Below are 24,757 nucleotides of genomic sequence, written 5' to 3' on the forward strand. Positions count from 1 at the left end.
TGTTTACTATGTGCCTTAGCAGTTTCCAAGAGGTTCCGCTCCATGATCTTGCCAGGCACTGATGTGAGACTGACTGACCTGTAGTTTCCTGGGTCTTCTTTATTTCCCTTTTTAAAATTGGGAGTTATGTTTCCCCTTTTCCAGTCAGTTGGAACTTCACTGGACTGCCATGACTTCTCAAACATGATGGATAGTGGTTTAGCCACTTCCTTGGCCAGTTCCTTCAGGACTGTGGATGTATCTCATAAAATGTAAAACATTACTGTTCCTATAATTTAGGTCATGAAATAAAAATGTCACCAGTGTTGTTACTTTAGGTTTTACTGATAATTTTCTGTAACATGAAATAATTTCATTACCACAAGCTACCAGTGGTCAGTGATGGCACCTCAGAAACAATGCTTCACACTCTGAAAGAACAACACATGAAACTTGCTTTTCCTTATGCATTTTAATAGCTAGAAGTCATTCAATTCTGATTTTTATACAACCAATTATACATTAACCTGTACACATAATCAATTCCAGTGTACAGATATTTTTGATTCTGCAGCAATATAAAATTAATTCTATCTATATATACATGTGCAAGTCTGAATGAGTCCTGAGTAATTTTAAAGTACTAATAGTCAAATCCTGCAAATTTTAACTGATGCAAATAAAATTTTGGGTTTACAGCTATTGTGAGGAAGCTATTTAAAAAAATTATATATAGCACTTTGCATAAGCTTTATGCATAGCTATGAGTTCTGTACAGTGCAGGGTTTCCACTTACAGTCTTAGTAATTAGGAAATCTGAAAAGATGCTGACCATGTTCTTCGGTAACTATTGCTTCCTCTGCTTCTTCATTAATGGTGAGTGATTTGTTCTGCCTCAAAACAACCAAGTGTGGAAGACTTTGACAGGGTTATTCTTTCTGCTGCATATATTTTTGTAAACATTCAAGTTACCCAGGCCCTTCAATTCTTCTCAGGGAAACTATACAATTATACAGTCAAATAGTTAAAATGTGTATCTGGAAGGGGAAAAGAAATTGAAACAACAGTGGAGTGTGAGCATTACCTTAAACACGACAGAATGCTGTAAAGAAACAAAAGAGAAACTGTTCTTTAAGGAACAGCTTGGACAGAAACCAAAAGGCTGCTCGGAAACCCTCTATCAGCATGACACACTGCCACGGTAAACATGAGATGCTCTCGAACTACCAGAACAAATTGTCTGAGCAAATGGGAAGGAAGCACTCCTGCCAAGAAGGGGTTCCAAACTCATCAGGAGAGTCAGAATCTTTGTACTGTATTAACAGAACAACTCACACCAAAATGTCCGTATATCCCATGCCACGAAAACGCAGGCACTAAAATGAGAGCTGGTAAAGGACATGGGATAGCACTGGGGTATAGCTGTCTCTCTTTTTGGTGTTGTTTGGATGCAATTTTCCAAGTACAGAGGAAAACAGCTTTTTGTCCTTCCTCTCATTCCTCTCACACCATGGAAGTGAAGGCACCACTCTGACTGCATTTCTCCAGCAAGGATCCTGGCCCAAAAGTCAGCTGGTCCCATGGCTGCTGTAGTCAAAAACGCCTTTCCTGAAGAAGGGTGAGAACTCGCAGATGGTGTATTTGGACAGTGTCAGCCCCACCTTATCGATGTGCAGTGGAGATGATGGAGATTTCAGCATGGCAGAGAAAAAGCTCCTGAGGTATTTCTGTGGAAGGAAATGCAAAATGTTGTAAGGTTTACTTGATCAAATTGATTACAATCACTTTGAAGAATTAAATGAACACCAGTGTAAAAAAATAAAAAAGAAACAAGATCGCCATGGCCTGTGAATAGTCCTTTTAATAAACATCAGCATGCAAATCCATTCATAAAATAGGTCTACTGAAATGTGTGTATTGAGCTCAGGAAAAGCAGACAATAAGTATTTTTCACTTTCTTCCTCTGCCCAGCTTTGCAACTCTTCTATTCTGTGCCTGTGTGGTGCTGTCTGGTTTATTCTGCAGTCATGTAATGCTTTCTGCTAATCATGACCCGCTAATACTGTTGTCTAGCATTACCAAACACCATAGCAGGTGCAAACCTCAAATCTATTCTGCAGGAATTTCACTACATATGGACACAAAAGGGCTTCAACAATCTTTCGCTCATAAAGCCTCCACAAACCCCAAATGGGATTTGTTTTGATCAAGGCCATCTGCAGAAAGATTCCATATTATCTCAGAACCTACCAGCATCTTTTCACTGAGCTGCCCTTGAAATTTCGGGTTTTTTTGGCTTACACATGAGAAGCATGTGTAAGATCCTTCCCATCCCAGAAGTTAATATTCACCAACCTCTGTGCCACTCGCAGTCATTTGTACCCACAGAAGCTGTGGCAGCTGTACATTAACACAGTTAGTTTTCACAAACGTGATTATACTTCCTTCACATTTAGCATGACTTAATAAGTCATATTTATATCTTTTGAATGAAACACTGTAGATCAGTTGATCAGACAGGTGCTAAAAAATACCCTACATCATCCAAATAGCTGTAAAGGAAATACCATCTGGAGCACAGAGATAAACTCCTTTGCTCTGCTACAGACTGACCACAGAAAGTCATAACTCATGAAATTATTCACTAATCTGGGATTCAGTGGGAATTATATCTGCAAGACAGAGAAGCACATTCTCCTCTGAAGAACACAAGGTTTAGTCATTTGAATGCAGCAGCTCTGGGGTCATGGAAATGGTTTGTTCAGGAAACTGTCCTAATTATTCACTCGCTTCCGAAGGTGAATTCCTCCAAACTGTAACAACCTATTATCTTTTTGGGTACCTTGGAAACCATCTGTATTAATATCACAGAAAGCAGGAAAACAACAACAACAAAAAAAAGCAGCTGGAACATAAACTATTCTCTTGGTAGGAGAATTTTCTTTTATATTCAGATCTGCGACAGGTTGTATTAATGTTCATTAAAAAAAAATTCATTACAAAAGTGCCTTCAAGATGAATTCCAACAGACTAAGAGGTAATTTAAAGTGAGCAACAGATGTCATATCAACATTTATCACAATTAGTTCTCAAAGTAAGGTTCTTTAAAAAAGTCCCAAACCAGTAATGCCTGAAGAATGAATATGGTAGAAAATCAAATGTAAAACATGTTAGAATTTTAGCACTGTGCTGAAAAGTTACTGCAGTGATTCCAGTTTATGGCTACCAAAGGCTCAAAGGTACCAAAATATCTCGCTGGACACATTACAAGACCTATTGCATTCACCTTGGTATGTATGGCCAGATAATTGACTGTCATGCCTTTCCTGTAAAGCCATTACTCATTGTTTTGGCATGATAGCTCTAATGGCAGAGTAAAAAAAATCCCTCTGCTCTAAATATACACTTATGTGACAGGAAAACACTAGGAACTGCAGGCACACTTCTTTTCCCAGATCTGTGCTCCAGAGTTGCTCAGTGAGTATCACAGGTTCTTTGAATATGAAAAAGATCCTCGGGAAAATGGCAACAAGCAGACTCTACCAGATAATGATGGAATTAATTTTGTATGAAGGTTTCCTGCCATATGGCTTGGTATTATGTGCTCTTCAACAACCACCTCTGAGCAAATTAGCACACTTATAAAACCCAGATCTGCATTTGCCCTTGTTTGCAATGCTGATGTGTTAAGATAGCCCAGAGCTGGTGTGCCCTTGACACAAAGAAGCTGTTGCTTCATTGAAATACAGGCTGCTCTGCCCAAAGATGCTGGCTGGGAGGGAGGTCCTGGAGTGAGGGGAACGCTGACTGACGGCAGAAGTGTTTGCTCACACCACAAGCATATGCCTCGATGAAAGAGCTGTGGCTGGACAACACAGGGGAAGGTTGCTCTGTCCTGTTGGCTGCAATGTGGGCAAATTCAGATGGGATAGGGAGAGGATGAGGGCCACAGCACGCTGGGAGTGGAGCAGCACAGCAACAACAAGTGCCAGAAATGACAGAAAGAAAACTTTCTTAGAGATCCAGAGGGGATTCAACACTGCAACCCAGGAGGCCACTGCAAGCAGCTGGAGTGGGAGCAAGGCTAGATGAAAGGATCCCCTCTGTCAGGACTTGATGGGCAGGAGAAAAGCTGTTTTCAAAGCTTTCATATTAAATCCACTTCCAGCAGCAGACACAATTTTTCTCTATTTACAGAATAGTGTTATTTGTGTTGAGTTAAAACTAGGTGGGAAGCACTGGTATCTTTTGATGTGTTCCTTGAAAAAAATTTCTTAGCAGGGACTGGCAAGCTCAGGCTGCCTTCATAGAAACATGTCCAAATTTTATAAAAATTAGTGTACTGATTTGCTTCCTACTGATAGCAACTAAATCATTGTCCCTGTGCACTACGTTACAGCTACTAGGTTTGCATGATTATCTCGGAAAGAAAAAACTAGTTAACTGCTAAAATATTCCAAAAGGCTCAGTTTTATTACTGATTTTCATTTGTTAGCCTTTCAAAACTCTGGCCATTTGTTCTGGATTATTTAGCCTGGTAATCAGTGTTCTTCCAAATACACTTTGGAGTTTCATTTCACTAATAGCATCCAACCTGCTACGCTGCTGGTTTGCTGGAAAGTATCCTAATGATTCGTTTGTAAACGTCTCAGTGTGAGGGCACAGGACCCTGGAACTGTAACAGGGATGTAAAATGGGCAACTTACACATCAGTAGTGTTTGGTTGTTCAGGCTAAACACACACTCAGGAACTAGTTTAGAGTACAAAACAGAGCTAGAAAGGCAGGTTAAAAAAACAATCCAAAATAGGAAAAGCAGGATTCTGCCCTCTTAGAAGGCAATACAATTTGCATGCCCTTTAATTTAAAATTTATGGCAGCTGTATCTGCAAATTTTAACTTTACAAGTGAAACAAAACTGGAGAAACCCAAAGGTTTTTCTTTCTTTACTTATCTGAGTAGTTTTCCTCCTTTTTAATTATGCAAATAGCAAAATGACAACCATTTTAAAAGCTTATTAAAAATCATTTTAATAGGGTTCACCTTTTTAGCAATAGGCCAGTGTTCATCCTGAGCTCAATCCATCAGCACAGCAAAGTCATTCTAATGTTTTTTGCACTACTTCGTGATGTGGGAACCTCATAATTTTATACATTTCAATACGAAGCCATAACTTAATTTAAAGTTATTAAAGTTATTACAATCAAAAAGCTTTATGAAATGTGGAATTCTTCTTATCATCCTTTCAATTGTGGCATATTAAAGAGGAACTTAGTTCAGCGACATTGTTCTCCTAATCCATTACAAACAGCAATAGCATCAGAGACCAATAGCAGAGCTTAGCAAGAACTGGATTTTTTCATTAAAATTTGATGTGTTTAAAAACTCATCAACTCTGGTACTTGTAGAAAGCGAAAAAACTTAGAGCTTTTGCTTTCATACTGCTATTTCTAGCCATTCCCTCAAAAAAGTCAGTGTTTAAAATTCTTTAAAAGTTACATTTTACAGTTAGCATTAGACATACCACCTGCTAATATATGCCAGAGCTGAAAGCACCACAAACTTTAATAAGATAAACCTTACAAGGCTTTGGGGATTCTTTGAAACAATACCAAGTTTTCAACACCTATACATCAATGTGACAGTCAAAAGCCCTACCACAAGGTCACCGAAGGTCACTGGTGGTAGAGGCAGGACTAATTAACTTGCTCATCTAACTTTAGCATAGGCTCCTCTCCCCCTTTAATATAGATGCTAGTTCCTCTCAGCACCAATCACATAATTATTCTGTCGACTAGTGCTAAGCACTGCAGGCTTTAAATCAGACTTTGATTTGAATTATTCATAGAGCAAAGCATACGCAGGTATCACAGCTGTTTTCTATAGGATAGGAATCTGATTACCAAAAAAAAGAAACCAAACACCCCAAACCAGACAGACTGAAGCATATTCCTTGACTCTGAAAAACCACGTTGTGCTGTAATTAGGTATTTGCAAAGTCAGATCTTCCTGAGGAAGACTGTACCTCAAAACAAGCAGACAGGCACATGCTTCGCTTCCAATCTGTGATCATAAAAATAAGGACCTGTTTAGAAGACAAGGCATGCAAAGGGAGCTGGATGGAATGCAGAAAAGGGAGCGCATCTCCTCCTGCGTTTGTCTCCCAGAAAGTAATTGTTGGGCACAGCAAAGGAAAAATGAATATTTGGGGATCCTTCCCCAAATTAACCAACTTTCTCCATTTTAGACCTTTCCATTGATGTCTTGAAGAGAAAAAAATTACTTCCAGAGTGGTTTTTCAAAACTGCAGAAACGCCAGCTATTGTCACTAACTACAGCCTTTTGACAAAAACAAAGCTGGGCTGAAATGGTACTGACAGGTGATGGTGTGCCACGGAGACTTCAGGTTGGCAAAGGGCCCTGTCTGGGGAGATGTTTTATATAGAACACAGTAAGAAAATGTACAACTTACCAAGAGAAATAGCATTCAAACTTCTCATTGGATCTACTACTTCCTTGTGTTTTGTTCTTTGCTTACTGGCAAAAGTCAGAGGGAATTAAGACACTCTACAGGGAGGTAAATTAGGAGTGGAGTGAACTCTTACAAAAACGGCTGCAAGCTAAGCCAGCTCTGCTTAATCCAGGACACACACCATATCTCCACCACCACACAGGACTGGATTATCTGGGTCAGGTGTGGAGGACAGGGAAGGCCATTAGCCACAATACAGGAAGTTCCTTTACAAACTGAATTTCAAGGGAGCAGGTTCTCTTATGCCAAATACCCCGACATTACAAGGTGTATTCAAGCTGTCCAAAGTGGGGTGTTTTAACGTGCAGGTTCCTCCTGCAGTCTGCAAGGATAGCTCAGCCCTCCAGGTCACAAGTTGCTTCACCATAGTTAAGCTTCTCCCTTATGTCTGCTGCTCAAACCATCTGCCCTTCCCTCAGGGACCACCTAAGGCTAAACTTGCTAATCAGGAGTGAGTAATTGCCAGAATAATGCTCTCATAGCTCTCACAGTAGTTTCAGATCCATTTCTGGATTTATTAAATTTGAGCAAACAGGGAAAGAATTTGCAGATAGCAAGAGTACAGAATATGAGGTGGCATTACTTTGGAGGACAGCATTCCAAAAGGATGGGGGACCATACATGGGCTACAACTAGTACCTTCACCTCCATCAATTCCAGATTCATATCAATTCTCCACTTACCAGATAGAACTTGCTCAGAAACATTCTGGTCTTCTGTGGGGTTTTCTTTTTTTTTTTTTTTTTAATAAAGAAAACACAATGCTTCAATTCTTTTCCCCAACACCTTGACATATATTGCAAGATACCATAAAGCAGATGTGAGTAAAGTATGTGAGAGGAACAGTGAGCGATATTCAATATCTCAAGTGATATTTCAGGCCCCTCAGGAAGCACCTAATGTCACCTCTGGATCTGCACACATTTATCTCTGCACATACCCTTAGGGTCATTCCGTGCAGCTGCGATTTCAGAGCAATGAGAAAAATACTTACTGCCTGGGAGACTACCTGGTGCCTGAAGGATCTTATTTCTGTGGAAAAATTTGGGAGACAAGGCTTCTAAAATTATGACAGGATCACCTGGACCAGGATCTTTTGCTGAAAGACCAGGATGGCTGGATTCTCCTTACAAAAAACCTGCAGTACTAGACACTGTCAAAGCAGTGCAAAGCCTTCTTGAGGAGCCAGAGGTGACAAATGTCTCCAGAATGTGTCTGTCCGATGTATCAGAGAACTTGCTTGAGTCACACATGACTTGCATAAGCACAAAGAGATTTCTCAGGAGAACAGACAGATTCACATGTTTGAAAATGACAAGTCACCACTGGGTTAGTCATATACTAAAGGGGGGGGTTAATTGCTTCAGATTGACAGGCATTAATTAGGTTCATGGTTGGATAAACACAAGCTGAGAATAAAGGATTGGCTCGTTTTAATCAAACCCTTCCTGCTCACTTTGATTAGGTCTAATCAGAAGCAAGGCTGTTTACAGGTAATGCCTAGTAGTCAGCGAAAAAAATAAATAAATAAGTAGATTGATCGAGAACATCCCAGTCAGTATCATCTTACCCTGAGTGTTTGCATGTACAACTCCACCCCACACACCACTTTCCATCCCAAACAAATCCTACATTACAAGCATCTCTTAACAGAAATAATGCAAGTGTGGCAAATTATGCTAGGTTGGGTTTTTTGATTTACTAGCAAATATCTTGCCAATTTGACTGTGACACACATATATAAGCTCTTAACTTGTTGGACTGAACTTGTTTGCTAAGAAGCTAGATGGGAGGAGGTGAGACTGCAAGCTCCTACCAAAAATGTAATGTAGCTCTTTTGTTAGTGAATTGATTTACCTATACAGACCCCAAATATTAACATGGCTGTAAATGCTGGATCTATAAAACCAGAATTTTACTTTGAAAGCCATTGCTGTTGTTGGAGCTACAAAGCTGAATGATGGAGACTTGACTTCTTGTCTCTGCAGTGGCACTAACACTGCAGAAGTCTGTGTTGGGGCTGGACTTTACCCAAAGCAGAGAGAGATGCAGCAATACCATACACAGCACGCTTAGAGGTACCTAAATGACTGTGGAACTAAGCAGGTAAGAATCAAGCTCTTTAACCAGACTAAATTCCATTTAAAAAACCCTAGAACTTACATTTTTATCCCCTTGAGAAAGTCTGTCTATGTTTTTCATGCACAGCATAATGCAGATTCTGTGAATCAGGGTTAGTTTCCTCCACAGCTGTACAGGTGAAAGCAGATTCTACCACTACATTTCCAGAAGTGTTTGACTGCCACTAAAACTTAACTTTACCCAAGGTGGTACTGAAATTTACTTGAATTCATACACCTTTTTGAATTTTCTTAATGTACATGTATTCTGAGAGATGCCAGTTATGAATCAAGGTGAAATTGCTCTCCCAGGTTTTCAAAATCCAAACTATTCATTATAGCTATTTGGAGCATTTTTCTGTGCAAGTCTAATGGCATGAGCACATTATGCTGAATTACTATTATGCCACATCAGTTGAATTAACTTCTGAAGACAGTCTACATCCCAAATTACAATCTTATTCTGCCTGAAATTCATTTAAAATCCACAGGACTTCATATTTCTTACAATGTCTGCATGCTAAAAGCTTATACTTATTGGCTTTAGGCAGCTCCAATCAAAACTGGATTGTAGGCTGGCAGGAAAGTGAAAAAAAAGGCAGCAAGAGTTATCATTTACAGGTGCTCTATCAGTGTGAGTCGTCTTTAGGAAGTGAGTGGCTGTATTGAAAAGGATCAAAACAGACCTGACTAGTGAAGGAAACCCATCTTTTCTCCAGAGCACAAGTCAAACCAAGTCTTGTCAAAATTTATTCAGAAAGAATAACAACAGGATTGAATTTACCACGCATCCCTGGGCCGGCAGTGACAGCGTGTCGTCTGCTGGAGCGGCCTTGGCAAACAGCTACCAAAGCACTTGACATGCATCACCCTCTGCTTCCTCTGGTGAAATCAGATGCTGGAGGATGACTGATGTGCTGGCTTTGAAAAGGGATAGCACCGAGTTCAATCTAGTGTCCTTGGCTAAGCACCCCCTTTATTCATCTGCCCACATCTGAATGTGGAGAGCCATTACTGGAGACCGAGATAAAGGTACACAACTTCAAAACTTGATTTGTAGGGGGATCTTGGGCAATTTATTCTGACCTGACAGCAAAATACATTAGATCTGGAGCTAAACTGGAGCTCAAACTATATGCTGTCACATATTCTAAACTTACTAAATCATGATAAACATACCTCCTTATTTCCTGATACTCTGAAATATCTAAAAAGGAAAGAAAAAAACCAAATGCCTCCAAAGTGCAAATCCTATTTAATTCTGGTTGCAATGGACATAAACATCTGATCTCAAAAGATCATTTTTGAGGTAGGGATATGAAGTTATACAGCTAAAGAAACACCAAAATTCTTGTCAAGGGGAATGTATATTATGCTAAGTTACCTATAGCAAACTCTGCAAAATGGGGTTTCAGACCTGATCTTGAATAACATCTTGAGTTGGAGCAAATGGGACCAAGGGGCTGCTTACGCTCATCATTCTTTCTGCATCCAATAGCTTGTTGGACCAGAGCTTAAAATTAACTCATTCAGAATATAACCCCAGGCTTTCACTCCTTCTAAACAATCATCTTTATCATCTGTTCCTATTATAAAAATAATGTCTTGTATTGCTGTGGGCCTGGCTGAGAGCCTATGGTATTTAATCAAAGTAACATTTTATTGGTATGGGATCAACTACTGACCTACACAAAGTCCTAATTTCTGCTTCTTTGTATCTAGTGACTGTAATCAATATGTAAAATTAATTTTATTTATTCACTTTTTGAAGCCAACTGGTGTTGGGGACGATGAAGAGAACAACCGAGAGGAATGGGAGAGATATCAGGCGTGGAGGAGAATTTATAATTCCTAAAGAGACTTTTACCACTGGAATGGACTTTTCCAGCCTAAAAGGGGCTGTACATGGACTGGACAGTTATATCCCTGTTACCCCAGTTGTTACCAGTTGACCTCAGTTTATTGTTGTGGAGTTATCAGTGTGTTTGTGCCCCTGGTTGTTGTTTTAAAACCCTGTCCTCCATATTGTCTCCTTCCTCCCCTCACAGTTTTCCCGCCAGAGCCTGTTGCTCTCCCCTGCTTTCCCACTCCTCTGCCTGTGATTAGCTACAGTTTGCTGCAGTGCAGAGGTAGCTCCCATTGGCCCTTTCCCCCAGATACCCAAAGTCACCACCCCTCCTAGTCCTAATATCCAATCCCTACCTCTCCTGACCTGTCAATCCTTCCCTCCTCCCCTTGCTTGGGCCCAACCCCTAAAGTCACCCTATATAAGTCTGTGTTTCCCTTAATAAATTCGGCATTACTCCTTCACCCTCGACTGTGTCCTAGCCCCTTTGCAGTGCCCTGTCCCTTTCCTTTCAACCCACGAGCTGTGGCAAACTGGGTCTTACAAAAGAAAAAGAACCACCCAAAAAAGATTAAATGCTTCAGTGCTGAAAGCTGCAACTTTTTTGAGGGCTGATGCTTCAAAACCAGAAAAGCCATGAAGACTGACGGATGGGGACCCAACGTGTGGAATTGCTCTCAGATGGCTAAATGCAAAGTCTTACTGTCTGCAGGCAAGGCAAGACTTTAGTGTTGTTGCTGAAAAGCAGTTATTTTTGTTCTTAAATTTTTCAACGGTTACTAGAGATTATGAAAGGCACTTAGTATAGACTAATTGTACCTAACAGAAAGTGATCTATGACATGGATTTCATATAACTATCCATATAACTATGGATTTCATATATTGATATTCACAATATGGCCCAACCACACACCCTCTTATCTTTGTGGATGCACCTGTGCTCTTTCCTTCCCTGCTCCCACTGCATCCCTATTCCTCTAGTGGGAAATTAAAACCATCACTCCAAGATATTGCACTCTGTAGTTCAGACTATGGGTATGAAACAAGCCTCTCTAGGATTATCAAACACCAGCATTTGCAGCAGTTTACTTTTGCACTGGCAGTCATTTCTGGTGTGCATTCATGTCTGTAAAAAAAAAAAGAAGACCTTTCTTTTATCTTCCAATGATTACCAAATGTATTCTGAATGCGTTCTGAAGTCCATCTCATCTAGATGCTGCTAAGAAAAGTACTTACAAATGGTCTATCAGAAGCAAACATTCAATCTGTAAGAGCCAGGCTGCTGAGTAGCTGCCTTTAAAGCTCCTTTTAAAAAGCTTTGGTATTAGGGATGCTGTTGTAAGCTGATACCCAAGTCTAATAATTTCTTTTCAATAATCACTTTGAACAAATATGTATATGGTAGCTTTGAAAAGCCTTTGTGACTGGAGTCAGTGAGGGGGAAAAAAAAATCAAACAGAAATGGTAACTTAAACCTCACTTGATCGGATTTTTGCAATAGAAACATCAATTGACCCGTAACTAGAATGAAGCAGGTTGTTAAACATATTAAGGGATGGCCCTGTGAAACAAAAGTCAGTGTGCTAGCAGGGATGTGCTAATGAAGTTCATACTCAATATTCAGATGATGAATCATCTAAAATCTCATTTAAATATTTCTGTCCTCATGACTGCAAGGAAAACCTCAACAAATGAGGTCTCTGGCAGACTTGAATATTCTTTTGCCCAAATTTGTCAACAAGTATTTTGAGGGTTTTTTTATCCTCTGATGTTTCTTTTGCTGGTTGCCACCAAGGTGTTAATTTGAAAACTACTAAGACATTTAAATAATAAAAATGAATTCAAGTTCAACAAAAGGTGCTATTTTCATTATTTCCTGTTTTCCTTAAGTACCAGGTTCCTGGACCCATTAAAACCCAGCAGACTCTCACTTTTAAAAGGGAAGGACGGCATGGCTAACTTTAGAGTGTTATACCAAAAATACCCTAGAAATCGTCACCTCCAAAGGAACTCAAATGAAAACGCAAACTGAAAACCAAACAAAGGACTTGGCTTCTAAGGTGATCTACTTTTGGAAGGTTAATTTTGACTGAAGGTAACAGCAACATTTCAGCCAGTTCAGTGTCTACAATACTCTCCCCAGCCAGTGCTACAGAGTGGACAGCAAAATTGAATTATGCAGCTCTTCCAAGATTTATTTCTGCCTCTTGCAGTAACACCTATCATTGAAATCCTCATCAGCAGACACCAGGAATTGAGGAGGTTAAGGACAACTGTATTATTAATTTTAAATAAATTGAACACGTCTATTTTTTAAAGAGGTTCAAAGTACCAACAACAAAGAAGAGGAGAGGCAATGCCAGGCAGATGTATGTGCTCCTACAAAACTTGACGTAGGCTCACCTTCCCAAACTGTCACAGGTTGACTTTCACTCCCTGAGCTCTGTAAGTGGCACCAAAAGGCAACACATGACTCCTACTGACTCTTGAAATGTCTGTTGATACCTCCCTGAAAAGCCCATTGGGGATTTTGCTTGCTCTCCTCTGCTGTCTGCAAACCAACCTGAAGAAATGCAGGCCTGGGAATAGGGAGAAGGAAACAGGGAACAGAGACAAGGAGACCGGCTGAGGCTTGGGAGAGTTTTTGTTTTACTTTAAGCAATCACCTGTTGGGATTTTGTCAACATAGCAATCGCTTTTTCCTAAGCACACTGGTGAGAACAAGAGCAGTAAAGAAGGTCTAGTTGAGTGCATGACTGCAAGGCTTCTGACCAAGGAGTCAAGAAACACAACTCAATCTGCTATGTCAGCCTAGGCTCCTGCCCAGTTTTTCTGTCTGCACAATGGGAAAATGGGGCTAACAATAATGTTCATTACCACAACAAAGCATGAGTCTAAAAGAAGGAAAAAAAAATAATCAGGGGAATCATATGATACAGAAATGCAGCATCCAAAGAAGCTGGGATTTCAGGAAAACTTTTTACTGTCATTTACAGATCTAGCAACTCACTAAAGAATAAAAGACTTAGCAGTTAAAACAGGAACAGATACATTCAGTGACTCACTTATTTCTTGTGACAAGTGCTACCTTTATGAAATTTTTGCTTAAAAAAATACGAAAAAAGGATATACATCATCTGAATTCACTTAAAAAAAAGGATCCTATACTCTTATCTACTGATTTCTAATTGCATGAAAGGATAGGTACACACTAACTTCTGTTCATTAACTTTAATCAAAAGAATTCTTGGCTGTTTCATTTAAGGCGGATTTAATCAAGCAAGGTTGGCTCTGAAGTGAAATTACAGTCTTTAAACTGCGGAACAATTAATTTAGAGTTTTGCCCTGCAACAGGTCCCTGATGAAATTCTAAAGTAATAGATTGCAACGGGGTATTTTGGGTAGGTAATTTTAAATACAATTTAGGTGTTTTCTCTTCAGATGTATAGGGAAAAACCATGACATTTACATTGCAACTACATATCATGCTGGAGATCAAAGATGACTTCTCAGCTTCACCTCACACAAAAATAATTCATGCACATGTAATGTGCATTCCTTAAAACAAGGCATTGTGAAGCTTTTTCATTATCAAGCATTTGTATCAGCTAGGATAAATAAAAGAACTTAATGTTTTACATAAACTTTGCACTTACTGGGATTTAAAAATCACAATTCTCATAATTTGGGGCTTTCTGGATTCTTTTACTCCGAGTAATTTCATCTCCGTTATGACATAATATGCCCACTTCTAATCACAGGCTGAAATAAGGTAACTATGTGTCAATCTCAAAACAAAGCAAACCCTACCACAGCCAGCCCCCCAGTTACGGTTGCCTTGAAATGTATCACAAACCCCACTGGTGTTGTCAGCACTTTTTTCACTGTCGCAAGAATCGGAGAGGTGACATGTAGAAAAAACTAAACTCTTCCTAAAGTGTCCTTCAAAGAATGTTTTGGACAAATCTAATTAAGTGCAAAGAAAACTGCAGTTGCTCAGAGATGACCTGGGGGAAGCACTGGACTAGCCAAAGCTACTTCAATCTAAAAAGTTCAGGAAAAATGAGATGAAGTCCCAGCCTATTGAAAATGTATAAATATCTAATGTAAAAACTGTAAGAGCAGAGTAATTTCTTTATCATCCACCACCAGGATAACAGCTCTTCTAATGATCTTACAATACAGAATATTTGTTCAAACACTTATTGGACTGGTATTTGTCAAGCTGTCATTTATTTTTGGTCAATAAAGTCAGCTCAGAAGTTGAAAAATATTTGTGCTGGTCTGGAAGCTGTGCTTTGCCTTTTCTAAAAACGCTGTTTTAGTCATCAGCTCTTGACTAACCAAGTGGAACAACCAAACAAGCTTCTATACTCTACTACAGCCATATCAACACATCATCTGTGAAGCTTGAAAGAGATTGCAAAGGTTTTTCAGCAAATCAAGGTACAGGATCAGGTATGAAAGCCAGCTGAGCACAAGCCATGCTTCTCTTTGATACCAAGCTCTAACGCCCTCACCTTCTTCCTGATCAAATTCCCACATGAGAAATGTGCTGTGGTCCAAAGGCCAAGAAACTATGTCCCTCACAGAGGCAAAGCCATCCATTTACTACTTTCCAGTTAGCCACTGAAGTGTGCTCAAGGTTCATACTGGACTAAAAACCACAAGGCAGGAACAGCCAGCATTTTAAACAGAACTGGTGCCTGTAGCACCTTCCACTATCACAATGGAACTTCGACTTTTACAGCGCAACTCAAGATGTTCTTTGAGCCTTCGATGCATTCCATGACTTTGGAAACTATCACTGCTAGGTGGTTTCTCTCACTCTTCACCAAGGAGGCTGCAGCTATATGAGCTGAAACTTTCCAGCTGTCGGCAAAGCCACAACAAACCACTGCAAAGGAAATATCACGATTAGAGATCTGGACATAAGGGGAATTTTGATCAGCTTGTTGCATTGAATTCCTCATGGCAAGGTTGTTAACATTTGCTTGGCTCCTTGTCCTCTTTATTTAACTTTCCCTTAGCCACAGGAGATCTTCAGTTCCTCAACACTGAGTGATCTGTCAGGACTATTGAGTGGCATGGCCAAGTGGCATATGGCAAAATATATTCATGTGAACAATGGTCATATATCATTATGCTTGCAAAATATAAAGGTAATGAGGTTTTAATGACTGAATTTAGCTAAAATAGATACAATTTAATCTTAAGTTAAACCTGGCTATATAGAGAGCTGTAAGTACTACATAACTAGGATCAAAGCATCACTATGCACAGCAGTTTTAACATTAGAAACATTACAATAAAACCTGTTATTAAATCAATGAAAGGTCAGAAAGATTAAGGGAATAAATTTCTTACTGGTACAAAAATATGCAAATTGAGTACTAGACTGGAATGTGGCTGTGTCTTTATGCCGTATACTGAGGATGTGAAAGAGAAAAAAATTACATTCTATGCTCCATGTACGACAACCTCACATCAAAAGTCAGTGGGAGGATGTTTTGTTGGTAGATCAAAGAAAAGGTGAAGTACGTAGAAAAAATTCAAAACATGTAAGGAAAGATTCCAGTTGTAAGCAATTTACTTTTATATTAATTTCTCTAAAGCTCTACTTAATGCTATTTTAGTTCTACAAAGAATATAATTCCTAATGACTTGCATGATCAAGTAATCCCCATGTGGCTACAATATAGTTGCAGGGTGTATAGTTTAGTCTTTGATCACGCCTCTTCTTCTTTCCCAAAATCCCACCTCCTGCCGCTGGGCTGCAATAAAACATGCATTAACATAGAAATATAAAGACCTAATGTGTGATAGGAGTTCAAAATTATGCAATCCACATGGCACTGCAGAACCAGCAAAATAACTCAAACTCTCAAACTCAATAACCTTGTCCACAATAAAATTAATTTTTAAAATTAATTGAAAGAAAAAGAATACATTCAGAAAGCTGGGTTACAAAATAAAACTCAGAGATGCCTAAATATCGCTTTCCTTCTGTCATGAGGTATTTGGATATAGTAACTATGATAAAATAAGTAAATCTTCAGTTAACAAATTGCATTTAAAATAGTAATATATTTTTTTAATCTTGTCTTGCACAGAGACCATCTGTCTACAGTGAACACTTACCTCACCCACCACCTTTCCCCCTTAAATAAATGTACCTCCTATGAATATCTTTAAAGAGTTGCTTTTTTTTTTTCTTAGAGTAGGAGTAATTTATTTTTTAAGAGATGTTTCATTACTTTGCAATCTACTGCTGCCATCTCCTGTGTTAAAAGAGGCAGCAAGTAACTTAATACTTAAAGCAGGCTATTTAATGTTGACCATATGGGAACAGTTTCTGTTGGTCAAGCAGAGAGTACTCCACCTAAACACACTACAAAAGCCTGTTAAAAAGCTGGCATTACCTCTAAGTGACTCCGTCGTTCTGCAATCACTCGTTCATCCTTGTTTCCAAACAGCTTCTTTGGAGGGAACTCTAAAGTGGCAAGCTGGAAGACATTAAAGCATGAATCGGCATCAGAAGTGACAAGCTCAAATGAGAAAATCCTCTTTAAAGTACAAAGCAACTGGGAAGAAGAAAAAACCAAATACTCATGAGCTACACTATATGCTACTAGTAAATATCACATTACATGTTTCTACTGACATTAGCACGATCTTGTCTGTGGTTCTGCTAAGATAACAGCGTGTTTTGTCATAAATGAGTGACTGAAAGAAAAAATTTGGGAATTGGACTGCCACTGATTGCCCACATAAATATTAAAAATTTGCAATCTGAATGTGATGTGATAGCATCAAATAGGAAGTAAGAAAGATCTCTGCAGGAATTCTGTGAATCTTAAAGGACTACATTCAGTCTCTTAAAAATTGATGTCTCTAGCTGTGCTGTTGTGTAATTTGTTTGCTTTTTCTTATGTTCTACCATAAATGTAAGATCATTGGATCTAAGAAATCATGCCCTGGAAGATGGCATTGCTGGACTCCAGCTGACACCTGACCCCAACCTTTCACTGTGCCTTGAACTACCAGTTCTTCCCTGACAGTGAGGACACGCTGAAACCAGGCACCTACACTGGGCTGGCAGTTACGATGACGGGGAATGGGACTCCTTGAGACGTAACTCAACTGGAGCCCAATCCCACTCAAACGTGCATCCACACTGGAAGCTGATTTAATTTCTGAAGAGAATCCACACAAGCATGCAAAATCCTATTTATCACATTGAAAATGAAAATCTTCCAGTGGCACAACTGCTAAAAACAAATATTCAGATATGTCCTTCTAGGAGTTCTTTCACACAGATGTTCAAAGCCATCCCCTCATTTCTTTTTCCATCCTGTAGAAACTGTGGCAAGCAAAACTGGTAAGGGAGAGAGAGAGGGAACTGTCTGCCCTTCTTGTACACCAACAAATAAAATGCTTGAACTAATTCCAGATGGCTATATCTGGAAAACACACTAAAGACTCGAGAGCTGGTAACAAGTACCAAAGAACTTGGTCTGCTAAGCCACTGCTGCTGGAACAATGCATGAGAAAGCAAGTCCTCTCCCCACAGTTTGTGTTTGCACTTAAAGCACATCAAACCCAATTTTTTCCCAGCACTCACCATATGAGATAGAAATATGCAACCTCCCATTGGCATTGCTGGAGTTGTTTTGCAGACGAAAGCCCTGTGTAAAAATGCCTCCTGCATGAATTCCCCTGGCTATTTGATGATATTGAACTAATAAAAAAGATGCATCATCTTCTAGTCTATCAGCACATACAGGACTGTAGAGAATTTATGGCTGGTTACAAAGAGTAGCAATATACTGAATTAAATGAGGAGCTCTATTATTAACATTGAACGTAAGCATCTTTAAAATACATAGGAATTCTGCAATACAAATAATTTATTCCCATTCTCTGGTTCAACTCCAATTTGGATAATTTTAAAAAAATAGCTAGACATCTTCAAATGAGTGATTTAGAGATGAGGAGCACCAGAGGAGACGGAGAGATGTCTGCTCTGCATCAATCTTGCCAGCATGTCCCAATTATATTCCTCAGATTTCTCCAACCATATTCCATCTCAGTGTGCCTGCTTCTTCATGTTGGCAGGACAAGCAGTACACAACCAAACAGCATCCTATAATTATGTCCTTGGGACTTATTTTCACTGCATTACTCACTTCTTCACCTATACAGGATTATAAGTGCTAATATTTTTATAAACTTCAAAATCCCACCCCTGCAGAAATTGTATTTTATTGAATAGTACTGCATCATTTCACTACCAGAAACAAGCAAGGTAAAACAATTACCACACAATCCCCTCTCGGCCCTAGGAAGATTGTTTTTATATTTATTTGCTAACAAATACTTTCATTATAGAATTTTAAAATAGTGTCTGTTAAAAAACAATTTGCACAATGAACCTACTGCTACAACATCCTCAGACATACTCTGTAGAATCAAAGCAAGGTCTTACAACTAAAATTAGGAATGATTTCTTTATCTAAATCAAGTTTCACCTTAACAGGAATTTTGGGACTGATTCTACACAACTTTGGGTTGGGTTAATTGTTTTCCTAATCTCTTAGTTTTCTGGATATATCTTCGGAGAAAAACAGTTGTATTTTCTAAAGCCACTAAGTTTTGCTAAACTCTCTCAAACCAAAGCAGCTACTCACATGATTTTAATACTTCTAAACTCCCAAATCAGTACCATGCATAAATTTAATATGCAAGACAAAGGCCTCAGCCAGTAAACTTGGCTCTGAAACATTCTAAGTCACAACATGTACCTAAATGAAAATCATAAGTTCACTGCTGGTCAAGACCTGGGGATCTGAATACTTTGTACATAATAAAAGCCACCATCAAGATCAGAACAACAATGTGCTGAACTATTCTTGACACACACATGTAAGTTACTTATGTTTGTAATACACCTGTGTGTATACAGAACATACCTATACATACATATATGTCACTTTAAAAGATTTTTCTTGTTACAAAGGACTGATCATCTACTGCAGTCAGCATTTTTACTGGGCCAGTTACAGAAGGCGCTTTGGGCCCGCTGGAACATTCCTGTGTTTCACACTTTCCCAAGGGTCTCCTGGCTCCTCTTTAACTAAATGATTGGCAGATGGCCATCTCACAAATAAAATATGGAGACCATATCTGTCATACAACAGATGACCACCCAGCCATAGGACACAAAATCCTCCAGCCATATTTCATCATCACTTCAGCAACTCAGTTATTCCAATGGGCTCTACTCCACTACATGACAAGAGTATAATCCCTACCAAAATGAAAAAGATCAAAACTCTGCAGGCTTGAGTTTCAGGCTGTACAAACATTTAATCCAGACATGACAGCACCAGTTCCCACCTACTTCTCAGCTTGAAAATGTGAATTATGCAGTCCTCTATGTGACTGAAATGTCATTGTAAAAGGAAGCTGGTCTATTGTACTATACTTATATAAAAATACTCTATTACTATACTTACCAAAGGTAGTGTGCTTATATATAGACACCATGGATCTTTGTCACTTTGACTCAAAATTATTCCTTTAATGTGTGGAAAAATGCGTTGGTGCAAGAGTCCCACAAATATACAGTGATGATAAAACATTCTCACATCATCATAACTTTGGTTTATAAAAAAAAGAAATGGAAGAAAGTCCAGCAATACAAATACACTGAAGTAATGATAAATGTTATGATAATGATCTATAAAAATTCTCTGTCCTAATGTATTATTTGATATACAGACTCTGAATGTAATTGTGTGAGATTCAGAAAAGCAATGATTCAATAGAATTTTCAGGTTTATTTAAAATACCTCACTCATTTAAGGTGAAGTGCAGTAGCAAATATTTCAATAAATTCAGATTTTATTGTTAGTAATGCTACAGCACCTTTAAGAAACTGCACTGTAACTTCAGATGAGATAACCACTGCTACAGGTTAATGCACACAGCACAGTATGTGACTGAGACGCTTTTGTTCTGGCACTGAAATAGGTAAGAGATCTGCAGGTGTGGATTTTGCACCTAGATGTTTGTCTTGGCTCCAACACTGTAAGAGAATTTCACACCATCCAGACTCAGGAGTATAAATTATTCTTTTAGAATTAAATAGTTGTGTACCCTCTTGCTCAAATTAATTCTTCAAGGGTCACACCTTGATTACGAGATGAACGTTTTGCAGCAATGCAAGGCATAACAGTGGGACTTTACAGGTAGCAAGATAAATTATTCTTCTTCCATGACATTTCTGAAGCATACCCCTCCCCTCCCTGTCCCCCTTGCTGCAGTGGCAATGGAAGCGTTTGGCAGGCAGTCCTTTTCAGCAGGGATGTTCTGTCGTTTTCTAAAGCTTCTGATGATGTGATGTGTTTTCTGTCAGGGGAAATTAAGAGGCATATTCCCCAGCCTGACAGGAAGAGAGGGCTTGAATGATTTCCTGAGAAGCTCATGTATGTAGCGTGCAAGATTTCTACTTTTTATTTTGGCTGCAGAAGTATTTCCCTACTACACTTAATTATAGCATCACTGCAACCCAAACTCCATTATATCCATAGGAGTGTGCACATATAACATGGGCAAGGCTGGGACTACTCTTGCACCCAAAAGGCAAGGCCAGAAAATATATTTTATAATAGTACACAGACACCTCAAGACTGCATATCAGCATGCCTAATGTCTTTTAGACATTAAACTTTACGGCTAATGATGTTTATCCTATCTGGCAATCGTTGCTAGGCAGTAGCAGTCTTAGGGAGAGGCAAACAGTCATTTGCAATTTACTCCCCAATTTCTTTATAATAAATAAAGGTTGTGTTTTATTTCTGGGTCTTGTATTACTTGGGGGCATGTTATTTGTCTGTGTCTCAGCAATCTTATCTGTAAGAAACAATGCTTACCTGCCACAATGGACTATGGTGAGTTAGTACAGTCAAATTTAGACAGCGCTGGGTCCAGTCCTCAAGGGGAAGGTGCTTCATACCCAGTAAGCGCTATTCTAGTAAATGTAAGACAGCTGAATGTATTCCTCTACTTCTCCCACATTCCAGCCAGGATACTGGTTTTAATAAGGTTTTCAGCAGGCATTTAATGCTGGTAAGAGCAGATGGCAGAACAGCAAGTGACCCTTTTTTTAGTCACCTATTTTATCTTATATACGACTCTTTGACGTTAGGATTCTGGGAACAACATACCCTTTTAAAATGAAACCATACTTCATAGCCTTCAACTACTGAGCCCCAGGGAGAGATGCAAATTTGGAGACTAGTCTTTTGGAAACCAAGAGTGCAAATGAAGGCTCCAAATACCACAAAAGGTTCTGCCTGGGATGGGGTCCACTCTCATTTCAGGGCCTTTAGAAAAAACAAAGCCAGCAGCATTTGAAGGGTGTCCTTTAATTTCTCTTATATTCAGTTGGAGACTCTTCACTGACATTATATCTGCTTGGGGACCTGCTGGATTTAATTCAGTTCAGGGGTTTTATGGTACAGCGGAACAGAATATGTTAATAAAAAGTTTTGTACAGTACTTTGCAGATGATATTTCAATATATAGTGGACCAAAGTAAAATACCACATAATACAGTCATGTAGGCTTGTCACTTCTGAAGCATGAAATTGTTCCAAGTGTTACGCTCCCTAAATATTAAAAAAGTGCCATTTTCCAACATCAAGCAAAAATCTACAGGATTGAAACATCTCATTATTTCTGGCCAGTATAGTCTGTGTTTTAGTGCCTACAATATGGTAAAAGTTTTTTTTTTTTAAGAAGAAAAACAGGGCAGACATTGATGGAGGCTGAGTCATCTTTAATCTTTCATCCCAAATTCTCTTTGTACTTCAATGTTTTGATCTATTTAAATGGGGGGGAAAAGGGGAAAAAGAGAAAATTAAGAAAATGCTAACTATTAAATTAAAAAGTCATTCTTCTTTAACTCTCATGTTACTTTTAAACTCTGAATTTTCTCATTTTTCAAAGAGTATGTGTGACTTTTGATCCTTTGTACCAGAAATCTCTGTCACAAATGAGAAAAATCAAAGAGGAGAATGTGGTACGGTTTTGCAGCCAGTGTGGTTGCACCTGACTTGATTTTGCAGGGAGTAATGAAAGAAAAAACTGTCCTACTTTTACTTTTTGAAGTTTAAACAAAGTAACTTAAGCCTCAACTTCTCAAGATGTACTAAGACTCCCAGAGTCTAAAGAAATTGCAGAAATCGCAGTATTCTTAACCAGGAACTAAGTATTTAGGGATTTGACAACAAGGTAGGAGAAAAAAAAAAGCTGAACTTCTATATTTTTACTTGTATTTTGGCTGAAATAAACCACCTTTTCTATAGAATTTTGTAAGAGAGCATTAGCCAAAGGTAAAAAGTTAACAATGAATAAAGCCCACTTTACAAATTCTGAAAAAAATCAAATGGAAATCAAAGATAAGTCATTTGAACATATACTATCCACTAAAAAATAAACTAACAAAATCACTTATAAAAATACCTATTTTCAGCTGGTATAGCTCAAACTATTTAAAGCTGAATGAGGAAAGCTCTAAACTTATTCTCCTTTAAAAAAAAAAAAGTAACATAGTCCTTCACCACCTGTTCCCCCAAAATGTATGCTATAGGTAAGTGATGCCCTCAGAGGACAGAAAAATTAAAGCCAGTATTTTTCATTATCAACTAATCAAGGACAGGGAATATCCAGGGGATTATTTTCTGGATAGTCAGTTTGTCACCTACTTTTCCTCTTCCATTTCTAATATCTTCTCTTTACTTTTTCCATCTCTTCATGTTCTTTCCCCACTTTCCAGCTTCCCAACTTGTCTCTGTTTTAATGTTATGCTTCCCTCCATTCCTGCATGACCTACCTAATTCTTTACCTTACTCCACTGGGCCATTTGCCATCCTTCCTCCCTGCTATCTGCCAGAAGGGGAAAGGGATTTGATATTCTCAGAAGCAGCATATCCAAGGAACCAAGGATCAGCCAAAGCTCTGAGGAGGACCCATGTCAGCCTTCTAATGGAGCGAGCTCCCTGGAGAAGGCTGAACAGCTTTTAAGCAGCAACAAAAGTCACAATTTATTATAACAAACAAACAAGGATAATTAACCTCCTAAACCAAGGAAAACTCAAGTGACCAGGAAATAGAACAGGAAAAAGGATGTAAACAAAGTTTCTCCCACGTTCAGGATCCCTGCAGAGGGGTGCCTGATAGCAGCCTAACATGGTCAGCCCTTCACTGTCTTTGAGGGAAGCAGACTCTGCTCCCAAGGTCTTTGCAGTGTTTCTGAGACCTGAGGAGCTGCTCAAGGCTCATCCCTGCTGTCTCTCAGCTCCTCCATCAGAGCTGCAGGCTTACAGTTTTCTGTCGTCTCTCCTTGCTGCTACAACAGGCACCAGTGCCCAGATCTCACTCAAACACGCACAGGGGAACGAGCATCTCCCTCCTTCCTTGTGGGAGTCTACTCTGACAAAATCCTAAATAAACTGGTCAGCAAATGCAAGAGAGACCACATTGCAGTGATGTACTGGAGTTTTTTTTGTTTGTTTGTTTGTTTGTTTGCTTGTTTTTAATGGTTTTTTTCCCCCTTGAACACAAAATACGCCACAACTTGGTTTCCAGTCCCTTTATGGCATAGCCCTTTCTCTAAGAGAAAACTGTTTTGCCCCATGTACATAAGAATACCCTTTCTTCCTGCTATCCATCCTTTTTGCTCTGTGTCGAAGGGTTACTTGACCACAGAACTGGTTTAACCTTTGCATTTCTGCCTGGCAGGGACAACTCCTGGTTGGCACATTGCTTTTTGTCTGGCCCCTTGTGTCAGCAGACCAGTGAGCCAGGTCTACTTTATCCCCTCCAGAACACATCCCATTGAGGCCAGAGTGCGCTGGAGACCTTTCTAGGGTTAACCTGCCAGGCAAGCAATTCTGCCACTTCTCCACTGTACACAGACTGGCTACAATTCCTTGCTTTTTCCTACTTATCTCTCTGGAACATCACCCATATATAAATAGGTACCTTCTCCATATAATTCCTCTGCAATACGGGTGCTAAGACATGCCAAGAAGAACTTACATCTCCTCCCATAAATAAATATATGCAGTTCTGTTGTGAGTCCCCTCAAAGTCAGGATGCTGTGACTAACCTCCACACACCATCATCTCTGTATTCACCAATAAATGAGCATCTTCTCAGGATGCACAAGCTCTCACAGCTCTGCTGTCTCTATTTTTGGGTAATTCTCT

General features: G+C 39.1%; 1 protein-coding gene across 1 annotated transcript in view; it reads right to left on the bottom strand.

Annotated features, from left to right (window-relative positions):
- Positions 1-436: 436 nt before the first annotated feature.
- Positions 437-24,757, bottom strand: part of KIF16B (kinesin family member 16B) — a 133,412-nt gene continuing 109,091 nt past the window's right edge. Inside the window, 2 exon segments of the mRNA XM_032682679.1 lie at positions 437-1,706; positions 16,901-16,984. Coding sequence (XP_032538570.1) covers positions 1,548-1,706; positions 16,901-16,984 — 243 coding nt within the window. The 3' untranslated portion in view covers positions 437-1,547.

This window comes from Chiroxiphia lanceolata, chromosome 3 (assembly GCF_009829145.1).
Source record: "Chiroxiphia lanceolata isolate bChiLan1 chromosome 3, bChiLan1.pri, whole genome shotgun sequence".
NCBI lineage: Eukaryota > Metazoa > Chordata > Aves > Passeriformes > Pipridae > Chiroxiphia > Chiroxiphia lanceolata.